This window comes from Perca flavescens, chromosome 7 (assembly GCF_004354835.1).
Source record: "Perca flavescens isolate YP-PL-M2 chromosome 7, PFLA_1.0, whole genome shotgun sequence".
Classification (NCBI taxonomy): domain Eukaryota; kingdom Metazoa; phylum Chordata; class Actinopteri; order Perciformes; family Percidae; genus Perca; species Perca flavescens.
The window spans coordinates 21,628,875-21,655,550 of NC_041337.1; the positions used below are offsets into that span (position 1 = coordinate 21,628,875).

At 41.1% G+C, this 26,676-nt stretch overlaps 1 protein-coding gene and 1 long non-coding RNA gene across 2 annotated transcripts; one reads left to right on the top strand and one right to left on the bottom strand.

Annotated features, from left to right (window-relative positions):
* Nucleotides 1–1,742: 1,742 nt before the first annotated feature.
* Nucleotides 1,743–14,661, bottom strand: LOC114559457 (uncharacterized). Its single transcript, XR_003693094.1, has 3 exons — nt 14,553–14,661; nt 9,313–9,447; nt 1,743–2,118 (listed from the first exon to the last, which is right to left on the bottom strand). It is a non-coding gene; the product is annotated as an uncharacterized LOC114559457 (long non-coding RNA).
* Nucleotides 14,662–24,770: 10,109 nt separating this feature from the next.
* foxl2l (forkhead box L2-like) lies at nt 24,771–26,293 on the top strand. Its single transcript, XM_028583695.1, has one exon. It carries the CDS (start codon nt 24,978–24,980, stop codon nt 25,758–25,760), a length of 783 nt encoding a protein of 260 aa, XP_028439496.1. The 5' UTR covers nt 24,771–24,977; the 3' UTR covers nt 25,761–26,293.
* The last annotated feature ends 383 nt before the right edge of the window (nt 26,294–26,676 follow it).

Genomic DNA, 26,676 nt, shown 5'->3' on the forward strand with positions numbered 1-26,676 from the left:
ACTCTGGTTTACTTTCTCCTAGACGAGGGAGAAAACAGAGTCTTTTAACAAGTGGGCCCCACTCTCTTGTTCACATGGGGAAGTTTACCCACATCTGTCTCAGCACCTAACCCCTGGAAGAGAGGGGGTCAGTACCAAGGCCAGAGGTCAGCACTTGTCCCATTGTGAGCAAGAACCAACATGAACCCCAATCGAACACTACGGTCAGCGGGAAACTGTGCCCGGTTGGTTTTTAGGGCCACGGATGTGTGAACTAAACAGGAGTTGTGCTTTGAGGTGGCTTGCCGCGTGGAAGCGTTTGAAAGGGGCTCTTACGGTTATTTAATTAAGTACAGAACAAATAGTTGTCCTGCTTTGTCGCGTCTTTTCTGCATTATCAATGGCATGGACACAAATAGAAAACAAAGCTGTGGTTTGAGAATTTGCAGGTGTGCAAGGATGCGTGTGAATCTACTGGAGGGAGTACTACCATGCAAAAAAAAAATCAAGTTTATGTGGCATTCAAGGGGGATCTCTGTGTGAGAACAGATCTAGTTAGGAGCGTCACAACAGATCTGACAAAACAGACGGCCAGGTCAGGCCAGGCTTGCTGCTGTGACCCAGCAGTGTTCAACCAAATGATCAAAAAACAGCCGTCTTGCTCCATCTTTCTTTCTCTCTTATCAGCAAGCCACCATCCATAATTGACCTGATTCCCAGATTTCTGTCCCTTTGACCACCCTTGCCGTAGCATAAAAGTGGGCAGCATAGGTGGCAGAGGACTGCCTGTCTGAAGGAAAAGGGGATGTAAAAGAAAGTATTCTTCTAATGTCTTGAAAGAAAAAAGGAAAATCAGCATAATGACCGTGCTCCCCTACCACACATTCACTCTCTCTCACGCACACATACACACACACTGCTGATCTGTGCAGGCCCTCCTCCCACTCCCGTCTGCATCCCAATCTTGATTAACCTCCTCTCTCACTCCCCCTTTCCCACCCACTCACATTCACACATACACATGGACACAAAGTGCATCGGAGGCCCCCTGACAGATGGGGAGAGGGGTTTTGGGGGGTTCCTCTGAACAAATGGCACCCTGGTTTAGTGTGGTGTTGTCAGGGTTTGAATTGATCCCCGGGACTACAGAGACTTCTCTCTGCCAGTGTGTCACAATGGCAACAAGTGTGTAGAGCTGGGAGCAAGCTTGTACAGGCATGGGACCCATACCTCATGAATGATAGCTTAGCAAATGGCCCTCCTTTCACAAGCTTTCATTGTAGGGCCATCTCTCGTTTTCTTTCATACCCTACTCAAAAAACTTGCCCAGCTTTGTTAGTTTTATTGGGTTTGATTGGTTTGAGATTCTGAAACGTGTTGGTTTTTGTGTTATTTTGTATGTGTGAACTTTGGAGCAGGGCGGGTGTGTGTGTGTGTGTGTGTGTGTGTGTGTGTGTGTGTGTGTGTGTGTGTGTGTGTGTGTGTGTGTGTGTGTGTCTTGGTGGGGGGCGGGGGACTATTTTTGTACATTTTTGCTTGTTAAATTGATGGGCGCTGTGGTCTCACGGTATGGTCTGTGGAATGATGTAAAGCTATGTCATTGGCCAAAGTCAGTGAATGTGATTCAGTTTTATATGAATAGCACTTCCTGGGAGGTCGTGATGTTTTTCACTCTGTGAGATAAACACCATGTAGGCAATTTTCACAGCTTTCCATAAATTCAAACAGATACACAGCAATGAGACATTCACACAGTTATTACAGCTATACATCCTTTCTTGTCAACTCAGATGCTCCTAAAGAATTAAACTGTCTCACTGCTGCAAGTGACATCCTGTTTGTTCAGAAAAGGCATAAAATCCAATGCATTTACTTTTGTCTCTTTAGTTTGAAAGTCGTACATTTGTCTAATATGGTCTTGTATATCAGCATAATGAGCCCCTGTCTCATCCAGAAGATAAAGCCTGTCAGAAAGTCCACTGTGACCCCTCAGCTCACTCCACTGCACTTTACAGGCTCAGGAACAATCGTCCCATTGCTAGATAACAACGGCATCATCCCTGCAGGCTCATTTCATCATTGTCACTTCTCCTCCGTCTGGTTAATGTTTCACAAGTCCTCTATTTTTTGCTCCTCGGTCTGCAAGAGAGGGGGAGAAGGAAAAGGAGGCTTGGTTAATCACAAAAGGAAAACAGAGGGTGATCGATTGATTAGTAAACAAATAGGCTGCAGAGCAGAAGGGACCCAGTGAGCCGAGCTTCCTTATCTTCCACATCTGACATCTCCATCTGTCATACCTCATTATCGTAGCTGTATCAAGAGGTGTTGATGGAGCTGATGACCTGCCTGCTATCAAATCTCAAGATGTTACATAAGAAGGAGGAAGTTTATATAGCCTGAGTTAGGGAACTCACAAAAGACAGAACGGTCAAAATCAGAGCAGCAGAGGAATTTATCCTAACTTTTAGTCTCTTAATATGGATCAGGCTCCAAAAATGCTGGATCCTACAATTCACATAATGCAACTGATTTGATGTCAATTTTATTTTATTTAGCACATGTAAAAAAAAAAAAAAAAAAAAAAACTGTAAATACATATACGGACATGTAAGTAAAAAAGACATGCAAAAGAAAGCCAGAAAACCCTCAAGGGGCATGACACTGGATAGCATCTTTAAAGTGATGGTTCGGAGTAATTTCACCCTAGGGTCCTTTGCACCATGACCTCGAGCCAAACACCCCCCCAGAAGCTTTTTTTAGCTGGGTCTAACATTGGGAGAGTTAGCGTAGCAACGTTATCAGCTGAATAGCTTAGCGCAGGGGCTAATGGACCCACGTTTGTATCTCGTAAATGACCCCACTAATAATGCCCAAAATGATACCAAAGGTCTACACTAGTACATATAGGTTATGCACTCATAAAACGATGGATTGGAAAGTTTGTAAGTACACCAGAAGTTTATGAACACTTGCCTGCTCTCTTCTGCTCTCTGTTGCTGCTGCTGCTGCTACCTGCAGTTAGACAGTGCTTAGGGTTGTCTACAAATTACTACACCGAAAAGAGATACAACAAAAATATTTATTAATTTAATGATTAAATAAGGTAAAGTCTCCAAACTTACCTCAGTTATTACTTGTCTCCTGCTAGTTATACTATAGTACTTAGTTAAAAAAAAAAGTTAAATTAAAAAATATTTTTGTTTCATCTCTTTTCGGTGTTGTAATTTGTAGACGGCCCTAGTCTTACTGCCGGCAGCAGCAACAACAGCAGAGAGCAGAAGCCAGCTGGCAAGTGTTCATAAACTTGTGGTGTACTTACAAACTTTCCAATCCATCGTTTTATGAGTACATAACCTATTTGTACTACAGTAGATAAAAATTATAATATAATTTCGGGCATTATTAGTGGGGTCATTTACGAGATACAAACGTGGGTCCATTAGCCCCTGCGCTAAGCTATTCAGCTGATAACGCTGCTACGCTAACTCTCCCAATGTTAGACCCAGCTGTAAAAAGCTTCTGGGGGGGTGTTTGGCTCGAGGTCATGGTGCAAAGGACCCTAGGAGGAAATTACTCAGAACCATCAGTTTAAGTAGACCTCCTTGTCTAAATAGTCACTTCTTTCTAATCCCACACCTCTAATTTAAAATGCAGGCTTTCTGTTAAAATGGTAATTCTCAAGCCCAAACTGAGATAACCGTGATGACGTTGATATTTTTTTCAAACTTTGGAAAGCTGAATAGTCTTTCGTGATGAGTAACCTAAGCGATAAGGAAGGTTTAAGGATACATGATAGCAGGTGTTTCATAGCCTGTGACCCCGACAGGCTCGCATGTGAAGCCCTGTTCAACCTGTTTGAGAGAATTTAATCTGTCTTTGCTGCCTAACTCTGCTGCTACAAGTCAGTCATATGGACGTAAGGTAGTGGTAGATGCTGCATGATTAAAGTGTCTGCAATTAGCATTTGCCCATTCCCAAATGTTTTGGTTTTGGTGGACGAATCAGTAACAGCCACATTCTCTTTTGGAGAGAATGAAATTTCAAAAAAGCAACATTAAATTCAGTATGATGACATAGCTCTGAAACTGGTAGGATTGCAGTACATTATTTATTATAATACATGTGAGTTCATCACTATCCTTTTGCAGGTAAGCGAAAAAATTAACTCTGCCTTTTAACTGTAGAAGTAGGCCACACCCCAGGCTATGGACTGGGTCAAAGAGCAAAGGTACGCATCTCATACATACCTAGGTGTCAGGATGATGTGCTCCCTTGCTCGCTTTTGTGTCCTCCACTCTGCATAGCAATGGAAAGCACATTGCAATATGTTTGAATTGTTGAGGTGGAGGGGCAAGCGTGTATTGTTGAAGAGGCAAGGTCTGCATTTTAAGAAAACACGGAGGGAGAACAGGCAACTGAAAAGGCCTTTGAATGAGAATCAATTAATTTTCATTTACCTCCATTAGCACTGGGCAGGGATTTGCATCTGTGAACCCATTGCCAAACTGGCAGTGACCTTTTTAGTTGAGGGAGAGGGCCACATTAAGCTAATGATGGGGGGCAGAGGGAGAGACAAAGGGCTGTATGTGTGGTAGGGGAGGCCTGGCCGTCCTCTTCTCTCATTAGCACCACAGTGCCCTGCACTGCTGTCACACAGCGAGCCCTCACAGGCTGATCATTAACCACTAGCTGGGATGTGAAAAATACTCTGAATAATAAAAAAGGGTGCTAAAAAAAGTTATCAAGCTGCACACGTTTTTCAGTTTGAGTTACTTCAACTGTGTACAGGCCTTGGTCTGAAACGCTGCTTATAGAAGCAAACACAGAACACTAAAGAGTGGTTATGTTGGGATAGCTTCAACTTAAACATAACCAACTGTGGATTATCAAAAGGAATATTAAATCTACTTTATATTAAATCTACTTTATATTAAATCTATCTTTGCCAAGTGCCCCTGAGAAAGGCACTGAGCCCCCATATACACAAATAGGCTAATTTCAAATGCCTTGACAATAAACATCACTTTCTATAACACTGTATAGTGTGTATACAATACTATAATTATTTGTCTGGATGTTGAACTCGGTTATATTTTGTTTGTAATGATTTTACAGGTATTCTGCATATAGTGAAATGTCCTCCCATAATAACTTTTCAATGTACTGACCATTAAAACAATACTGATTCTGAAAAGAACAACCATGTTTTTATGCAACTGGTTAATGCTCTAATCCAGAAACATTTTGAAGATTGAGCAGGTACAAACTCAGTGATATTTTTGACAAACTACACCAGCTGATGGACTAGTGGTTCAGAAATGTGGGTTTGCAGTGAAAGCACAGTGCCATTAACCAATAAATAAGGAAAGTTAGGAAGTTGCTGTTGCCTACAGGTTGAAGAAATGAATGCAAAGCTCAGCAGTTTTGCATCTGCGGGTGTAATCCATATGAGAAAGTGGCTAATTTACACTTTCCCTTCCACATAGACTATTATAGAAGTGCATTATGTTATTTAACCAAAAGACTTAAACACATAAAAGAACCTTCCTTCCCACCCAGAACACTTTAAGACAAAACTTCAAACTGGTTTTACCTTACCCACCCTCGAGGATTCCCCATCCTGATCTAACCGTCAACGTCCCAAAAATGAATGTGTTGATTTTCAACAGTGCAGACTACATCTTATGTTGGATATCATCAGAACCATACATTTTGAGGTTTTTGATTAACTGTAAGTTAAGCATACAGTAGATCAGTGGCCAACAGTTCACTCTGTAAGTGTTTAAACAAATACGCTCACTGTGTGGCATCAGAGTCTTAAAAGAAATAGTCCCTTGTCTTCCACAGTCCACCAAGTCCAAATAAAAAGTGCAGAGCTGAAATATGTGATTTCAGAACATAAAATGTAAAATTGCGATCCAATATTGCACTCAAGAACAACAAGGACTCAATACTCCTAATCCTCCAGTTTATTTTGGACTTGTGTGTTTTAGTAAGGGACCTGAGCTACCAGAATAACGACAGAGTAAGTAAGTCTCTGGAGCTCTTTAATAAAGGCATTAACACCATTCTTGCCAAAGATATTCCCTCATTTGGTGTTTTTTTATGGTGGTAGAGAGTGCTGTCTAATTCCAAAATCTCCCATAGGTGTTCAATTAAGTTGAGATATGGTGTCCACAAAGGCCGTAGCATATGATTCACAACATTTTCATATACCCAACAAACAATTCAGTAACCCCTCATGTCCTGTATAGAAGCATTCTGCATTCACATTATCTCCCTTCTCAGTTATTTACGTTTTTCCTTTCCTTTTGTCAGTGCTGCTCTGAAGATACAGACCAACTAAAATCACATAATAAAGTTTGACAGAAAGTGTTTCCTGTGGCTACTTCATTTCAGCACTTGTGCCGTGATGCATCCCATGACGACAAATCCAATGAGGGAATCTACATATCACTGTGATTGCATAATCTACAGCTTTGAGTGTCTTAACTGAAACTGCAAGATCAAAACATGGTAGGAAAAAAATCATCCAGACTGCACACATGCAGTCGCAAACCAAATTTGATTGGTAAAAATTCAGTTTACATTTACTGTTTTTCATTGTCGGAAATACCTGCATGTCGGTGCAGGAGTAACAAATTACAACAGGATTTGACATGAGGGTCTGGTTGTCTTATTGCAGGGCTGTGGTGCAGAGTCTTGTTTCAAGGCATAGGGAGGAACCCGGACAGTATGAAATGGAGCGGAAGGTATGAGCAAAGAAGAGGATGAAAGACAAAACGGGAGAAGGGAGCAGACAGGGTCACAGATGTGACATTACACTAACAATAGGAGTGGTGTGGCTAAAAGCGTGCAGACATCCCATCCTGGGCAAAGCTGTCTCCCAGCTGTTTGGTTCACCTGTCTATTAAAAGGGAACATATTTCTTGGTGTCTACAGGAGCATAGACATATTTATTGGGTCTACAAGGGGGGAGGCCTTAAGTGGATTGATTATTAGACAAGGGCCAATAAATCCCTTTTCCTCTTGCTTTGGGAGGTCTGACTTGTCCACGAGCTTGTTGATAGGTCAGAAGAGACATGAATACAAGTTGTAAGCTCATCATCAGGGCATTCATGAAATTGTTGATATCAAGAAGAAATGAATGGGTTATGTATCATATTTTTAATGGACCTCTATCTGGGAAGTTCTGTGTAATTGAGGTCCACATGGTGGGGGTGGACAAGCCCAGACAGATATTGAAGTGACCTCAAGCCCTTTCCTGTACTCAGGCGGCCCCATTCTAAAACAAAGTGCACATGACAAGAGGAGAGGGGAGAAATCAGATGGCTTAATTGTTCCTTGACAATTAGACCATCACTCAAGCGAACATTGAGCAACCCAGCTAAAGTAGCAAAGGGAGGAGGCAGCTGAAGAAAGGGATGAAAGAAGAGGGCACTAAAACACCCACTGAGTGAGAGGGAGTGAGAGGGTAAGAGGGAGAGGGCCCTGCTATTGAAGGCCCAATGGGGCAAAGGGAGCAGAGAGCAGCTTACAATACTGTACAGCGCTTTTCTGCACCATTAAGTGGCATGGAGGGCAGGGCTGGGACAATAGGCTTCTGTCCCTGAGGAGAAGGCCAGCAGCTCCAGAGGAGTTCTCCTTTTCAGCCCATATGGTTGTGGCTGCCTCACAGGATGCTCCTCTTGCTGTGGCCGCATGCTCAGCATCTGGACACACAGGGTCCACCGTCTCGCCACGGTGACCACTGCAGCAGCGTTACGGAGGGCAACAGGGTCTCCCTGGTAACACTGCAGTGTTACACAAAGATTCAGAGCAGCACTCAAGAGATTAAGGAAAGGAAGTACTTCTGTATGGAGTGAAATCCCAATTTAGTTGGATTTAGATTCCCAACAGGACTGAACAACTGGGACCGGAATTAACCCCATGCAGTCAACAAGCTTGTGTTACTTAAAAGAAGCTCACTAACACATCCAATAAAACCTGTATAGAAATATTTTTATTGTGCCGATGAAAATGGCTGCTATTCACTTTTAAATGTTAAATTACAAACATTTACATAATACTGTTATATTTAAACAATAAAGTTCCTAACTATAGTAATATTCTTTTCATGGACTTCTACCGTTGCACATTTTTACATACTTTTACTGTCTACTATACACATACTTTTACAAAAGCTTTTGTCCAAAAAACTTCCATTTCAAGAGATGTCCAATCCTTCTAAACATAAGCAGATGCGTGTCCAAACCATTTACATTACTTTAACTATTTTGTATTTTCCTCCATGGTTAGTGCTACTGTGACTCCGGTCTCCTTTGGACCTGTGACAAAGAGCTGTCAGGATGATAGATTATGAAGCTGCTGCCTGAATTTCAAACAAGGGACCTGCTTTAACTCCTGTCCATCCTTGAACAGACCCACAAACCCCCCCCAAAAGAGAATAAAATATAAGCCAGGAAACCGAGAGAGAAAAGAAGTTTGGGGTGAGCCGAGAGAAGAAGAATCTTAACAAGTGTTTACCCTCTTTCTGTTGCCAAGCTGGGGAGCAATAACCTACCGTAGCGAAAGGCAGTGTCTGATCCAGGAAGAAAGGCCTCAGCCTGCAGGGTCAGGGGTCACTTACTCTGCCATTGTCTCTGACAGGGCAAGCACACTCCAGCTTTTCTCCGGCTTTCAAAGGCCTGTGATGGGGGTGGAAAGATAGGCCTGAAAACACTGGGTCAGGACCAGGGGCTTTATGGTAGCCGGCAAAGAAAGATTTGGGCCGCAAAGGTTAAATGAAGAGCGAAAGGGCCCTTCTGTCCAATTACCGAGGGACAAATGCTCTCTGTGACCCATCAGGGTCAAAGTTCAGCGGAGCCATTGGTTGGCACACTCTGGCTTTTTGTGGCTCAGATGAGATGAACCTCCGCCGTGTTTATCTAAGTGACACCCTGACCAATAGTAAAAGTATAAATAATTCTGGGGCTTGTGTGCTGCTGCCACTTAGCAGAATTAATTTATAGACCAGGGCTGCGGCAGGTCAAGCTTTTTAACACAACACTTGGAGCCATTAAGAAAAGGTAAGTATTCATAGTGTTGTTCAGAAGCAAAATGAATAAAATAAAAAAGGATATGTAGTGAAAGAAGAAGTAAATAGTATTGGTTTGATCAGTTCTAATGTTTTCTGAGATGCAGTCATGGAAAATAGAAGTTGTGCAAAGTTATGCGTTGATTAATTTAAGCCAACGCCAACTCCCCCTTCCCAGAGCTTTCAGCCACGGCGGTCAGCAGTTCTCCTAATCATGTACCCATCTCAGTCTCAGGCGGCATTTGTGGCGTTAATACCTGCTGATACAAAGGCCCAGTGGAGCGGCATGGTGAGAGTGTCCCATATCCGGAGATGGCTGGATTAGACTGTTCCTGAACCACTTCCTCCTGAGTCCGTGGGCCGCCAGGGATTATGTCATTGGATTTAATTATCTGCAATTGTTGGGTTAACAAGCAAAGTACAATCATATTACAAGATTCAGCCAAAGCCCCTTGCTTTTCTAGGGTCTTGTACTGCAGAAAAATTCCAGACTCAGTTCTAAATTCACAGTATTACACTTGTTTCTCATTTCTTTATATATCGTTCAACTACAAATAATGTTTCTCCCTGTATTTTAAAGGGCGGCTTGCAGGAGACTCAAATTACAGCTAAACTTCTTAATCGTAATTAAGTGTATGTTTAACAAGCAAGATGAGCTACTTTGCATTTGTTTTGCCATTAAAGGAACACGCCGACTTATTGGGAATTTAGCTTATTCACCGTAACCGTCGATACATACCCTTCTCATCTCTGTGCGTGCTGTAATGCTGTCTGACGGCTCCAGCGGCATCAGGCCAGCACAGAACATGCAGGTGAATGGTTCCAGTAATCCTACTGCTCCGAATAAGTGACAAAATAACGCCAACATGTTCCTATTTACATGTTGTGATTTATAGAGTCACAGCGTGTACAAAAAACAACGTAACATGAGACACCGCCGTCTTCTAACTGTAAACAAACCGGGAACTATATTCTCAGGCGGAAGAATATAGTACTTGGGCGGAGTGATATGCTCGCAGCAAGCCTGTCTGAGAATATAGTTCCCGGTTTGTTTACTGTCAGAAGACGGCTGTGTCTCATGTTACGTTGTTTTTTGTACACGCTGTGACAAATAGGAACATGTTGGTGTTATTTTGTCACTTTTGTCACAATTCGGAGCAGTAGGCTAGTTGGAACCAGTTACTTGCAGGATCTGTGCTAGGCTAAGCTAATGCTGGAACCGTCAGACAGTGTTACAGCACGCACGGAGATGAGAAGGGTACGTATCGACTTGTCTTACTCTGGGGCTTACGATGAATAAGCTAAATTCCCAATAAGTCGGCGTGTTCCTTTAAGTACAGTAGGGTGGGGATTTCTGGTACAATTTTACCTTCTCCTTACTCCTCCTGCAGCCTCAAAGCATCAATACTTCAGCAAACTCCACAACTACAAGTGTGCCTGGACCCTGCAAAGATTACAGGACATTCACTTCTAAAACAAAATTGAATCCTGCGTTTATACAAATCCCAGTAAACCCTGGAAGCACTGAGTCACAGCCAGGTTACCACTAGAAAACCTCTCAAAAAAAATCCAGAAATGAACCTGAGAACAATCCATCAAAGCCCTGAGATGCAGCCGCCCGGAACACACTGAGCGCTATGAAAGCTTTAAATCTCTTCCTCTGCAGAATCCATTTAGCATGGGTCTGCCACACTCCACCAGGGGGGTGCTTGGGCTGGATACCAGGCGTGGTACCACAAGGATAAATTATGCATCCAGTGTTTGTGTGTGTGTGTGTGTGTGTGTGTGTGTGAATGTGTGTCTGTGTTGTGGATGTAGAGGATTTTCCTCTCTCTGGGACTCCTCTCTGCATGTCCTCTCCGTCCCTCATGAACTAGCATAAGCCTGTTGGACACACATCGGAAGGGTGAAGGGGAGTCACTCGGAGCGAGCCAGGCTCCCAGGGTCTTACAGGCCCTTAGAAGGAGCAGGATGACCTTTAATCGGGGATCAGGAGCCTGCTGCTGGAGGCCCACAGAAACCTTGATTATGCCCGAGCCCCCAGGTCATACTCCCAGCTGGCCATCCACCTTGAGCCAGGACACCAAGGCAGCCTTAGGCCGGATGAAGCGCTCAGTGCAGGCATGAGGTGTACATTTATGATGGAGTGTTAACATTAATCTGCAAGATCTTCATCCACACAGTCCGCAGACAAGCGTTTTGATCTTCCAGAGATCTGATTCTCAAAAGAAGATCTGAGCAATAAATCAAATGTTCTGGCTATGACTTGGTGAAAGATTTTGGCAAACTTGCTTTCATTGTTATCACGACTGAAGGTGGTGCCAAGACAGTTGGATGCATTGGAGTGATGAGAAGTCAAAATGAAGAGATCGAGATACTGAAAGCTCCACTACTTTGGGGGTTCAAGATATTTTCCAGATAAATTAGCACTGGATTCACAAACACTCACACATTTCGTTCTTGCATTTTTCTTTGATTAAATTAATATCAACAGTCCACTTAAAGGGATACTGCAAAGATTTAGTATTACACGTCAATAAGAGAAGAAGACAGACTTTTAAATCAATGGTCAAAATTGAAGCAGCAGAGGCCGAGATATCCTTTTAGTCCCTAGTAGGTGAAGCTCCAAAAACATTGAATCCTACATTTCCCATTATATAGCTCAATAGCATCTTGCATAAGACCTATGTCTTTTAGGGTTACCCCTTCAGAGCCACAGAAGACATCATTCAACTGTTTTACAGGGTGGGGAGAGCTCCTCCCAAAGAGTAAACTTATCACCATGTGTAAAATCAGTGGAGTGCCCCTTTAAAAACATAGAAGTTTTGACTCACACAGAGGTAAGCAGAACCCCAAACACCCATGTGTCTAAGTGGGCTGTTTCTGTTAATCTAATAACAGAACATGCAAGATGAAAATGTCTGTGTTCACTATTTATCTTTGTTCATGACTGGTTGCCCATTAGGAGGAGATTGTAGGCTAAGTTGTGAGTCAACCCTGCATGTCATGGTTCCTTTTTCTCTTGCTTACTGTCTTTCCCACTCCTTTTATCTAATAGAGGCAAAAATGACAAGACAGTTGACACCAACTGTGTTTTGTGTGAAGCAGCATTTATCAGGCCCTACCCAACACATACACACATACACACAAACACACAACCTTTCCCGATAGACACACACCCACAGACAAGCTACCACACACACTCCTGCCATCTAGGGGAATGCAACCCCCTCCTCTCGCCCTCTCTCCATCACCCACCCCAAGGATTAGCCCCCGACCCCCACCTCTCTGCGCACAACCATCCCCTCTTGCCCTATTATCATATTTGATCCACAACTACCCCCCTGCCTCACTTATTTCACCCTCCCACATGCACCACCAGCAAGGCATGCCCCCTTTTCTTTGGCCACTCTCAGGGAGAAGAAGAGGAGGATGAAGAGGCAGGGGCTTTCATGGGGAACAATCTGCCAGGGAGATGAAGAATGAGCGGGCACTCAATTAAGGGCTGCCCATTGAGCCTGCGGAGTGAGCCTGAATGTGGGCCCCTCCAAAGGAATGGAGTCCCATGAATAGATTGTGGGCCTTCATGAAATATTAAAGAGCGGACGGATTTCCCACAATATTTGTACACCTCCCTTTGTGGGGATTTCTCCCTCCATTGAGCCTGAAACTGTTAACACATCCGCTCTGAAGCACGGCCCGCAGACTGTGCTAAAGAGCCCCGCGGTCCAAGCATCAAACGCTCCCCACCCTCACCTCTCCCTCTCCCTGTTCCCCTGTCTGTCTCTTTCTCTTTGTCTTTCTCTCCCTATCTCTCCCTCCTTTGCTTTCTCTCTCTTGCCCATGAGCTATTCATGGAGGGGATTACAGCAGTTTTAATGACCACCTGTCCTTGCTCCAGCACTGTATTGTGCCATGCCAGGCCAAGCAGCAAGCATCCGCGTGGTATTAAAGGGTCATATTGCCAACTGGTGACCCTTGTCTCCACCAACACAAGTCTGACAGCCAAAGCCACCCAGACAGGTAACGAGCACAATCCCCACAATCCTGTGTGTAACAAAATCAAAGCTTTAAGATGCAATAACAATGAACAAAAGTGGCTTGCCTTAATCAACATGCTTATTTGTGACAAACACTGCATTACTGTACTGTAGCATTATACTGAATAATACAACTTAACAAGTGCTTCCTCCCACCTCACCATCTTGTCACTTTCCCCTTTTTTATCTCTGCTCTTTTCTCTCTCTCTCTCTCCATCTATTTATCTCACGCATTCACACTCAGTCACGCGCGCGCACACACACACACACACACACACACACACACACACACACACACACACACACACACACAAAAATACACACACACACTGGGATCAGGTTGAGTGGAGCTGTATAGAGCGAGGGCTATGTGGTTAAGTAGGTGGTTAAAGCTGCCATTAGCATCAGAATGGCCACATATTCCTGCCATGAGTCAACATTAGTTCACCCCAGATTTGAAGGGTCGAGGACGGGCCAAAAATTAAAGCTTTCGCTGCAACCAACAAGTGTACTTGATTCATTGGGTCTAGATGAAAGTGTAAATAAGAGAGTTTCTGGAGCTCAGTTTACAGGTTGGTCCTGTGGCCTAACAGTGGTTGTATCAGTGATGTCATTTCCCCCTTTAAGTGGAAATGGACCTGTATGTATTTATCTTTATTTTTTTTGCAACTTCTTCATCGCCAATATTACTCATATTTTCCTTTAACTTTTTAAATGAAGATGGTTAAGGTTATTATTATTATTATTATTAGTCATATTTCTGCATCTGCTTGTTCTAGTGCCTAATTGAGGCCGTTTAAAGTTGTATTAAACAAAATATTGAAATATAAGTTAGGAGGAAACATTCTCAAATGCTTTGTCACAGGGTGACCTCTAGTTCACCCAGTAAGAGTGTGCGCCCCATGTAGGCCGAGTCCTTTGCAGCGGCCCATGTTCAAATCTGACCTGCGGCTTTGCTGTGTGTCATCCCCCATCTCTTTCCCACCTTTCCTGTCTATCCACAGTCACTATCAAAAAATAAAGGGAAAAGCCCCCCCCCAAACAAAAAAAATAAATGCTTTGTCATTTTAGTGGTGAGCATCTAAAGACCTGGAAACCTTGGCATTGACTTGCTTAGAGTGTTTTTTTCTCCAGACTTCTTTACGCTGCCGTGCACTGTCACCACCGGTTCCATAACCCTGTACATACGGTATGTAGTTGTCCAGTTCTTATGGTATAGCTACATGTTTATATTTTTTTTACTTTTATAGATTTGATTACTTCAACAATATACATTGCAACTGAATAATAATCATGGTGTTTGTGCAGCCTATTCAGCTGTCAGTTTACTCTACAATGGAGGTAAACTTTCAATCAAAGAAATATCCTCTAAGTAAACTGTTGACAGTGTTCTGTGGACAGTATCAGGAAATATACATTGTCATGTTTTGAGCACCCGCAAACAAAATTCCATTTACCTCCATAGGCCTTTCTCACAGAGTTTTGACATGTCACAATAGGAAATGAACAGGTGTATATAGTAAAGTTAATGATGGCTGAATTCCACTTAGCTGCTTCACTTTCATGGTCCTGGTATTGTGCATGCTGGCTGACTGTCAAGCTGTCATGGCTTACTTGGACATCATTAATGTTATTAGTAACACCTGTGCTTTTCCAACTATGACCAGTCAAAATGCTGTAAAACAAGAAAAATAGAAGGCCCTATTCTAACTTTAACTGAAATACTAAGTCATATTAAAGTAACCAAAAGCAATGAGCTGGAGTGGAATCCATCCAGTGATCTACTATGACAAGTTGAAATGTCTGCTGTAAAAAAGACCTTCTGTATTGGGGAGTTGGCAGAAATATAAAAACAGATATATCTCCAAGCTATTCAATTAAAACCAGCAGTATCTGCATGGCCTGATATCGCTAGACGTAAATGAGAAAATTAGTTTTTCTTTTCTCAATTTGGGTGAACTGACCTTATAAATCTGTGATTTTCGGCTTGTCTACACCAATCAAGAAGTTTAACATTGTGGGGGAAGAGAGCATGTGGTTGCATGAAGCTCTGCTGTCCACTCCAGCAGAGCCCCAGCTGTGGAGCACATTGAAGAGCAGGCCTCTTGGTCTGGCCTCCATATGCTGGGGTCTGAGGTCCAGGCTGTCAGCGTAGCTCCAGCACATGGAGGGCAGTTGGGGGGCACATAGGGTGGGGGTTTTGGGATGGTGGTGGGGGCAGCCGCTCCACCAGCATTGTACCAGGAGGACAAGAGCTGAGCAGGACCCAGCAGGAGAGTGGGGGGCCTTTTCTAAAGAGCGATCAACTGGAGCTCCTTTTCTCACACCCCGCTCACTTTACCCTGCTCTGTATATTCTCCTCTCCCTCCCTCTTTCCTCTACGTCCCCCCCCTTTACATGGCAGATTGATACTCTGACTGAAATGTGATTTTCTTGTGACTTGCTTATGAAACTGCATTCTCCCCCTTGCTTCCCCGTCCCACCCACTCATTCCACTAACCTATTCTCCACTGGAATTAAATCGAGCCACACTGCTTTGTTTTTCAATCATCTTGTCCACATCAAAGTCACTCATGAGAGGATGGTAAAAAGGAGGAAGGGGCCAGGGACGAGACAAATCTCTTTGGCTTTTCCATCACACAATGCTTCTCATTTGAATGTCCCCATATATTGCTGATCACCATTCTGAATGGTGCCCCTGATGAAGTGTTGTTTTTGTGGTTCCTCACATGAATTCCAAAGACCCTGGGGATACATTTTCCTCTTTTTGTCTTTGACTTCAAAGTTATCTGGAACGGGACGTGTCGGAATGACAAAAACTGAGGGGTCACCAGGTCCAACATTGGATGTTGTTTACCAACCTTCTCACCAAGTCAAGGAGCATTAAAACTATGAAGGCACCACAGGGCATAACAAAACAAGCATTGACATTTTTTTAGGGCTGAATTCATGTAATGGCCAAACATTTTCCCCACTTTTGCCTGAGTTAATAGAAAGCCCCTTTGTATTGATGATCTTTTGATTCATGGGTTACACCCCACAGTGTATCAACATGTTAAGATTCATCCAGCTTACATCCTTCGTCCTTATTTTTGATGTCTGAGGTCATGGTATGGGGTTGAAAAATCATAAACCTGTGACATTTTCTGCAAAAAAATATGTTGAAAAAAATGACAATCTGCCCTATTGTATTCACTGGTATGATAACACAAGATAAACCAAACCTGTAATAACAAAATGAATGATAAGCATTATTGTTAGGTACCTAAATGTTTTAATTTGTTGTTTATGATAATCCTTCCTGATTTCTTTTAGATAGTGTGATAGTGAGAACAAAGTTCATGTATTACACTACAACAGGCATTTTACACTATATTTCACATGGTAGTGTAAAAACATCTTGACATTCAATATAAGCAGGTTCTTCAAAAATTTAGAAGATTCACACATTCGTTCTGCAGCCTTGAAGAGTGTCAGTCTGCTGCCCTCTGCTGCCAGAAATACAAATAAAGAAGAATATTACTCCATCTACATGTTAACCCTTGTTTACCTTGTATTAACACCAAACTATTTAAATAGATTTTTTTATCACATAAAATGCATATATTTTTGTATGTGAATATTTTTGACATAAATATGTATAATAGATGTAATATAATGTTTCATGTGTAATCCTGTATCATACTACAGGAGCACAAACTATGGTGTCTAGTATATACTTTGCTGACTTTACTCCAACCAATCACACAACTATGTCTGATTAGAGACTACACTATTAGTTTAAGGTGCAACACTGGATGTGGGTACTGTGTGCATATTGCTTGCCTTGTAATTTTGACTTGAATTGCTCTTGTATTGTTTTTTTATTGTTTATTTCTATGTTTAATTATTACATTATTTTATCTTACTCCTTATTTATTTTTTAATTACTTTTTCTCTATTTATCAGTACTTACTTCTCTGTCTTTGTGCTACTGCAATACCAAGTTTCCCCTCTGAAGATGGTGCATTTAAAATGTTTTTATGTTGCAGATCTATTGTATTTTTTATAATCTTTATTTGATGTATCAATCAAATAAATTAACATTGTGATTGGGGTTGAGGAGTGTTAAGATTGAGGACTCTACTGGCCTCATCTGAATAATAAGTAGTTTTCCATTCACCTCCACAAGATGGCATAGGAGAGTAACAATTAGAAGCGGACTGAATGAATACTGCACTGACTTTTTCAAAGCACAGAAGGTGAATAGTGTGCACATCAAGCCCCAATTGGGTACAGAAAGGACTGAAGACCATTTTTCTCTTTAAAAAAAAAAATCATCACATGTATCACATATCTGTCCTCACACATATCTGTCCTGTATGGGTCACACTAAGACATTATTTGGAGATTATGTGTTATCTTGTATCGTTTTGATCTCCTAATTGGTGGTGAAGCTGGAGGTCATTTTTTGTATGTGTATATACCTGCTTTTGTTCGCATGGATATTTGTCTTACAAAGACTTGTAGGTGGAAACATTGCATCAATTAATTTTTTTGGAAAATTTCAGTGTGCAGAAAACCTCTCCCTTTCCTTTAAATATTAGATAATTTACCTAATGGGGAATTAAACCAATTAGAATAAAAGTATCCTAAGTCCTAAATCCTAACAAGAGAAGTATGTTTTAATACTGCAATAACAGTAACAAAGTTTGTGAGGGAGCTGAAAAGAAATATTCTCATGTGGGGACACGCATAGTATTTATTCAGACAAGCTTGGTATTTGGCAGTGTCTTTATCAGATAAATGTAATCTGAACTCATGCTAACTGGGAGAGGCTGTGGTGTGTTCAACAGAAATCATATTTCAGTGACATGTCACAAACCTCACTACTATCTGACATCAGTACTCCCATTTGTTCTGTGAAAAGGGGCAAGCGCTTACTGTAGCAAAACTTTGTATAATGGCTTCAAATAAACACACATGTGGCAACAGGTTGATCTGGAGTGCGGAAACAAGTCAAACAGGAAGATCGTCAGTTTGATTCTGTCCAGTAATAATTCGATGAGATGCTGAAAAGTCTCTTTAGATGAGAACCTCAGCAAAGTAAAGTGCACATTGGAAAAACACTATCTGTGTAATTGTGAGGCTATTCAATTATATACTGAGGTTTTTATCAGTCCCCCCAAAAAAAGACACTGTAAGCATGCAATCTGCCACTGAGGAATCCTTGTTGACTTTATCTTGGCAGGTAATCATCAACATTTATCATCTTCTATGAGTGTGATAACTTCAGTTTATGCAGCCTATGCAAATAGAAAAGTCGAGGTTGGAGTTGGGAGTGGTTTACTGGAGATGTGGACTGCAGGGTTAAATTGGCATAGGACTGGCTGACAGGCTGTCATACCTGACAAAGGGATGCATTCTGGGAGGAGGCACGGGTCAATGGCATCATGAACAGAACAGGGAACTAGAGCAACTTATCACCTGAGTGAGCGCCGCACCTAGCATGGGATTTCAGCCAACAAGCATAGTCTGAGGAGTGAAAGAAATTATTACACGTATCACCTGTGAAATATCCATACATGCCCAAAATGAGTATCATGTTCAGGATGTGAACATGTGAAATATGCTAAACAACATTTGTGACTAAAAACGTTTTACTCAGACCTTCTTGTTTTGACTCTGATGTTTTTGTCTGTCTGAGTGCCCATCACATCTGATCAAGTGTTTTGTTTGTTCTGTCACTAACAGAGGGAATTCAGGTTTCTTGTAATCCATGGATTAGGGAGGTCTGGGAGTGGTGCTGAAAATTACTACTGTCAGTCGAGGAGTCTGCTTTGGTCGGCCACATGCCCTTGTGTTTAGACAAAAGCCACAACACATATTGCCATTTCCTTTCATCACTGATTTCACATCACTGCAGCTTTACAGGTGTCCTGGTGAGTCAGATTTCACACCTGCTTGCCAAACTGCAGTCAAACTACACGTTTATCTTCTGCGTGTAGATTTTATGCAGTAATCAGTTCCTGATGACACATTTTTAAAAGCCATTGGAAGAAGCCGACTAAACTAAACAAAAACAAAAAGTTTGTCAGGTTGAAATATAATCCATCATTTTTTACATGACGGATTGTTAGACCAAAGCAATTCATAGTAAGATATCGGTATTTGAATTTGTGTTAAGGTCCCGGCATTGTGCATGCTGGCTCACTGTCTAACTGTCATGGCTCACTGAGACACTTGAATACAACGGAGCCATTGTTAATGTTACTAGTAACACTAGTAACACCTGTGCATTTTTTACTATGACAATTGTAAGGTCTGCTATGAAAAGGGCCTAAACTACTTACTGAAATAATACTTAACATTAGCCAAAAGCAAATATCTCTCAAGAGATAGCATTACTTAGTTGTATCAACACAAAATTGATTTGTAATGTGTCATGAACAGGATCAGGACGATTTGCCATACAGTGATCTTTGTAGTAACAATTTTAAGCCCGGAGCTGAGAAAACATCACCTGTTACAATATCACTTATCTAACGTGCAAACATCATGATATCCTGTTGCCTCAATCTTAACAATACATACCAGTCAACATTTCTACCCATGTCAGCATGCAGGAAGAAGAGAAGCAAAGGTGTTGAGCGGCCTGATCTGTTAGGACGAGTGTTGGACGAGTGCAGCTGTGTAGACATCATCTGTGCATAAAAGGTATTTGTGGTATGACTGCAGGGAAATTCCAGATAGTTGCAGGTAGAAAATAAAGGTTTTCTTTCTTTCAAGTGCTCATTCTGACTGCTGGTAACTCAAGCAATACTTGAATGTAAAAAAAGACCCAATTATAAGTAAAAACATGTAGAATATACTTACTTTATTGACTCTAGAATACAAATTAAAAGTATACATCAAAAAGACAGGCCCCTCTCAGATTGTTACAGTATTGTTACATTAGGTGTCATTACAATGTTGGTTCAGGTGGTGCTGTTTTGCTACTTTAAAGCACATGCATACACAGTCATCATACTGTATGTTTTTCAAAGGAGATGTCAGACAAACATAATAGAGAAGTAAAATATTTCCTTCCAAAAATTAGTAGAGCAAAAAGTGTCACAAAAGGAAAATATTCAAGTAAAGTACCAATACTTAAAAACTGTTAAGTTGTACAGTAACTTTCTATGCAGAGAATGTGTTTCTTTTTTGAAAACACTGAACAAGAAAGAAACAAACTTATCCCACATAAAACATGTGTTACTGTGTACTTTATTTTATATATGTATGTATATATATATATATATATATATATATATATATATATATATATATATATATATATATATATATATATATATATATATATTTGATATTCCAGTATTATCAATCTGCATTTAATTGTGTCATAAATCCCTCATAAAATTTTGAGCGTCAAACACTTCATTTCCTGCATTCTGGTGAATTTTTATGCAGCAATTTATGGTGAAAAGGTCTTTCTTTATGTAAAGGAAATAATTATTCTCCTGTATTGTTCAAAACTTTCTGCATATTCCAAACATCACACGTGTTTCGGGATGTTTTTTTAGAAATCATTTACAGTACATCCCAACAACAAACCCATTAGAGAATGAGTCCTTGTTAATGCCAGAAGTTCCAAAGTTTAAATTTACATAAATGTATCTTTATTTTCACCTACCTGTTGTGTTCTTTAACCCCCCAATGTAACACAAGTAGACAAAATTATTGTTTTCCATCAGGTCATTCTCGACATTTCCGACCGCACTTGAAGGCAGGTACATTTCACGGAGAAAGATAAATATTGAGAGAGCAAATCTACGCCTATGCTCTCAATGTTCCTGTCAATGTAATAATAACAGAATAATCATTAGATTAACAGGAAATGTTATAATCCATTATGTCAGTGGCATATAACTTTTAGTACATGCTAATTTTTTGTGTTAGTATAACTTTGTTAACTGTAAGTTTACATTCATGATTTATTGGAAAGTCATTATACAATTTAGGTTTGTTGAATTGACTTACAGTTTTTACATTTTTATATAATGATGTTAATACACAATAACATGACAGAGATATTTTGCAAAAAACAAAAAAAACTGAATAGAAAACCACCCTTAATGGGATAGTTTGGATCTTTTGAAGTGGGGTTGTATGAGGTACTTATCCTGAGTCATTGTATTACCTACAGTAGATGGTGGGTGGCACACTCTCAACTTTAATAATCCTTTGATTTTAGAGATGTTGTGCTTTGAGGACCTTAATTGATGTAGGAATACAGAGAGTGGATGCTGTATGATTCTTACAACTATTGCTGTATTGAAAATAAAAAAGAAAGAACTTTAAACACTTGACGCTGTAAATACAAGTATGTTCGCACCAATATAAATATTTATAATCAACTTATGTAATTCACTATAAATGTTAAGGCTGTGTATCACTTGAAGACACATGACTATAGTTCTTTAATAAAGTTCTGGGTCAGACTTGAGGGTTGTTTAAGGATGTTTGAGGACTGTAACTCTTTATTCTTCTGTTGTCCAAGCAACATTCATGATCTTTGTTTTTGGCAGTTTTGCTGCATTCTTCTTTAGTCTCAGATAACTTTAACTACACAGATTGTGTTTAGCCTGGCGCCTTGCTTCGCTCATACATCAGGAGGTAAATCTAGCTTTCTCTGTAAGAGAAAGGACAGAGCGCAGTCCAGTTTCCTTTTGTCATTGTCATTAGTTATTAAAAACTAAGAAATCAAAGAGGGAAGTTCTGGAGAGCAGATGAGACATATGAGTCCATCAGGATTAATTTCCTGCACAGTATGTGAGCATAATTTGCTCCAGAGTCAAGAAAAGTAACTCCTTTACTCTCTCTGGCCATGAAGCCTACATTTTCTAAAAGAAAACCATTTTTCATTATTTATACCTTGATTACATGCACCAAACAAGCTGTACATTGTCAAATTATTTAGTTTACAGAACAGGGTGGCCTGAACCTTTCCTTGCAGAGATTTCTTAAGGTTAACAGTGATTCATTCTTTATGAATGCACCATTGAAACATTGTCTGGTGTATCATTTTATATGCATTTCTTTGTCGGGTCAGAATGATGTCATTGGAAAACATGGGATTATAGAGGCCTACATTTCTTTAGCCGCTTACACATGATTCGCGGTAAAACTGCTCTGCCCTGGCTGTGCCATTGTTTTCCTAGGGGGAGAGTGGTGAAGACAACTCGGAGGAAGCGCTACCCTTGCGCTTGAAATTGCCACAGAGCGCTGGGCTCAAAGTTCAAATTATTTTGACTTTGACCTTGTTGCCACTGAACTTTCAAAGTGCAACCGATGAGATAAAGAGGTAGCCAGAAGCAAAGATGACGTTTACCTGTGCTGTGCTTTGCTTCTGAAGCTCTGCGCCCTACCCTACCTCACGGTTTTACCGCTTATCATCGGTATTTACCGCTTTAGAGTCTGAGTGATGATTCTCCATTAAAATGTAGTTAAAAATAATGGCAGGGTTTAATAGAGTCATGGTCTCCTTAATTCTGTATTGTAGCTGACTGAATTGTATTAAATTTTATTAAAAAAATGAATAGACAAGACATCTTCAATTCGCCACTATAAAAAAAGATCAGCAAATGGGTTTCTGGCTGTCCTTTAAGGAGATCCTGTTTAAATGTGCATCTTCCAGCGTCAATTTTAATGTCTGGTGGATAGTGTATGTTGATGCTGTCCCTCATGTTCTGCTCTGGACAAAGAAGGAGGGTTGGCTGCTGTTTTGATCGCATTGGTCAGGTTTCTTTAATTCATTTTGGAAGTAAATGTATTACAGATGTATAAAATAACAATTTGGCTGATTTAGCTGCCATTGATTCTAACTGCCACTTTGGGCTTCCAACTGTCACTGTTTGACCTCAGCTCAAATGGCTTATCTGAATTATTCTTAGTATTTGTAACACTTGAACAAACACAGTCTATGATTTAAGATGTTCAACAGTCCCGGGGTGTTGTTTCTACTTTGAGTTATATGTAGGCCTACTTACTCCCTTATGAGTATCTATGTCCTTATTTCTTCTCTCCTAGCAAAAAGCTCCTGCTCTAGCTTTTGTCACACTTTCTTTGGGGAATTTTCTTTTTCTCTTGTTTTTCCTATTGTTCGGTTTGACTTTCCTGTTGTACTTGATCTTGTCTTTAAGTTGCCAATTTTTTTTTACTTTGTTCTTCTCAATTTATGTAGCCTTTAAAAGTTATCTCCTGTGTTTTTGTTCCGGTTCGTCTCTAACCCTGTCTCTCTGTGCTCCAGGATCAGTGCCTGCCTGTTGCTCAGCCATGCTCGCATCCAGACACCAGCTCCCCTCTTCCCCCTCTGCCTCTGCCAGCCAGACTTCCCCCCTCATCCACCTTCATCCCTTGTGTTACGGCTAAAAGCTAACCTGGGCTCGTATACCAAAGAAACACAGCTACTAAAGGCTAGCCTAGCCGGTAACATTAATACCCCTGTCTCGTTTTCCTTACGTTTTGCACTTTTCAACATGAGAATGCCACCATAGCACCTGGAACCCAGTCAATACACCTTTTCTTATCCATTCCATTCTCTGAGTTTCTGTCTTGCATTTGGGTCCCCCCCCCGTTGGTTGTAATATTAAGAAAGGCATTCAGTGTAACTTCAGTTAATACCCTTACAGTGATATGGCCAATCCAAAATGGCCTCTAATCATGCCAAAGATTTGATTGCCTCTACACTTGTTGCTCACTTTTTAAGATCTGTGTTTCCCTATCAGTTCAGTGGAGACAGACTGTCTGGTGAGAGCAGGTGATCATTATCTACCATTGTCAGCAGACAGACAGGCCTGCTGTTCTGTTCATGCCTCACTATGTGGTTGGTGTTTGCTGCACTGATACTGCAAGTCTCTATACTTTTCTGTAACATACTAAGTGCTTGGAATACCCAACTATCATGCACTTCTGAGTTGATACAATGTGTAAAGCTTTAAAAATATATGTAAAATTAAAAATAACACTTGTTATGGTATTTCTACACTGTGGTATCTTTTACAGATTAAACAATAAATATAAGATATAAATATATAGTGCGGGCTGGATTTCATGATTTTGAATGTAAGTTTTGATTTCTCTATTTGCAAGTTTATGGGAGAAGTTCTTTAATGTACCTTAAAATAAGTGGTTAAACTTCATAAAAAGCAGACTGAGCTACATATGCCTACTTGTGATAAATAACTGGCCACAAAACACTTTCAAGCCTTGTTTTGTTCATTTTTAATTTATTATTATTATTTTCCAAAAATGCATAGTCAAGACATTATCTTCTTCTGAATAATGCCAATACTTAGCATTGTTTCAGTGTCACGGAGGGGAGGGTCTGGCTATGTTTAACTTTTGATCTTATATTATAACAGACAAGTTGCATAGGGAGGGAAAGTAAAATAGTTTTCGACCAATATGTCAAGGGAAAATTGAAAAAAGCAAGTTTTAATGCGACTCACAAATAGTATTACTACTATAGCCTATAAAGTTTTCACAAATAGGCCCATGATCTTATTTTTGACAAATTATTCCAGCAGATTATTTAAAGGTAATAACCTTTGAATGATCCCTTTTGGCCCCTCCCTTGACCCAAATGACCCGGTGTTCCCAAGGTGTCGGCGGCCCTGATGTTAAAACACATGTCCTGTGACCCCTGTTTCAACCTAAACAGACTGTACACGAGTCCCATACAGTAGCATCAACACCGTGAGAAACTCGGCGAGATGAAAGAAGACGATAACTGCATGCGCTCTGTGGGAGGAGTGTGTGCACCTGCGGACACAATCATATAGCGCTGCCTTGGCAGATTGCAGCTCTTTGCCCCTGCAGGACGCACAAGCGATACCTGAGCCATGGATGCAGAGAAGGAATCCCCCGCCGACCAGGGAGTGCAGCTCTTGGACATCAGCTCCAACTCGCACCCTTCTGAGCCCAAAGGTGCGGAGGAGACCGGTCAGCAGAAGCCGCCGTATTCATACGTGGCTCTCATTGCCATGGCCATCAAGGACAGCCACGACAAGAGACAAACGCTCAGCGGAATATACGAATATATCATCTCCAAGTTCTCCTACTATGAGAAGAATAAAAAAGGGTGGCAAAATAGTATCAGACACAATTTGTCTCTCAACGAGTGTTTCGTTAAGATTCCCAGGGAACACGGAGGGGAGAGGAAAGGCAACTATTGGATGCTGGACCCCGCATTTGAGGACATGTTTGACAAGGGGAACTACCGGCGGCGGAGGAGGGTGAGAAGACCCTATACCCAGAGCGTGCCTTACCTGACCGGGAGCTCCGTGGACTATCCCGAGCCGCTCTACCTGCAGCCTTATGTGAGCAGCTCCTGGAGTCTGTCCCAGCCGACCGGATACCCAACACCCCATGTCATCACTGGGCACACCCGCAGCGTGTCCCCAAGCGGTCCGGTGAGTTCGTTCTGCTCGCCCCCCCACTTCCATCACTCTCCTTACGGCGCCTACCACCATCCCGCTGTGCTGGTGCCACACAACGGGTATCCATACGGCGGAGTGACCCAGCCAATGAGTCCTGGCGGAAGCAGCGTCTCGGTGGCATGCAACTACCAGCAGCTCACCACCTGGCAAGCGGAGGCGCCGCTCGCTTATTCAGTGGACCAGTAGGGGGTTTGAGTTATTCTGACCATTGACAGACAGTCCATTGACTGCCAGTTCACTTACTCCAGGTTCATCTGTTTCTCGCATTTCAGTTGGGCTGTCATTTGTTTGTCAGGTAAAGTTAATTGTTTGGGTTGATAAGGTGCAGGACTAATTTGTTTATTAACTTTTACATAAGCTGTTGGTTAAGTTTATTGATAGGCCAAGAAATTACAGTCAGTAGCCTACTCACTTGGATGTAGGCTAATAATTGCAGGAAGACAGTTGATTTAAGTCTGAAGCTTAGTGTATGCCTCTTTTGTTGGAGAATTATTTTGCAACCAAATAATAAAATAACTTGTAATTACATTTTTATTATTTTCCTATTTTTTTATTATTATGAATAGGCCTATGGGCTACATTTGTAACTAGGCCTATGTTATTTATTTATTTTCTCTGGTTTTATCCAATTCTCCGAGCTGCTATGCAACAGTTGATGACACCGAAGCACTGATCAGTTTTCTTATTCGATTGTGAATGTTTACGTGATGTAAAATACATCATGTTTGTTAAAATAAAATGTTATTTTTGCATCAAATACTCTCGTTGATTGACTCCTCTACTATTCAGTATGGCTATTCATTCATTCATTCATTGTAAAACTAGTAATATTGCTATAGAGCATAACTTTTTTAAATTTTAGATGTAGGCTTATTATGTAAGCTTCAATATGATTTTCTATTATAGCAACTGATGCATAGAACTGTCACGTAGTTTATCTCTCAAGATGTAGCCTAAGCTTTGTTGAAATGATGGTGGTGGAAGAATACAATATTACTAGGCTACTTCTTCTATTAGGCTACTCTGTTAAAAGCCCTGTATTTAAAATTCTACTTAAGTCAAAATACAAAAGCATCAAACTTTACTTAAAGAACCAAAAATA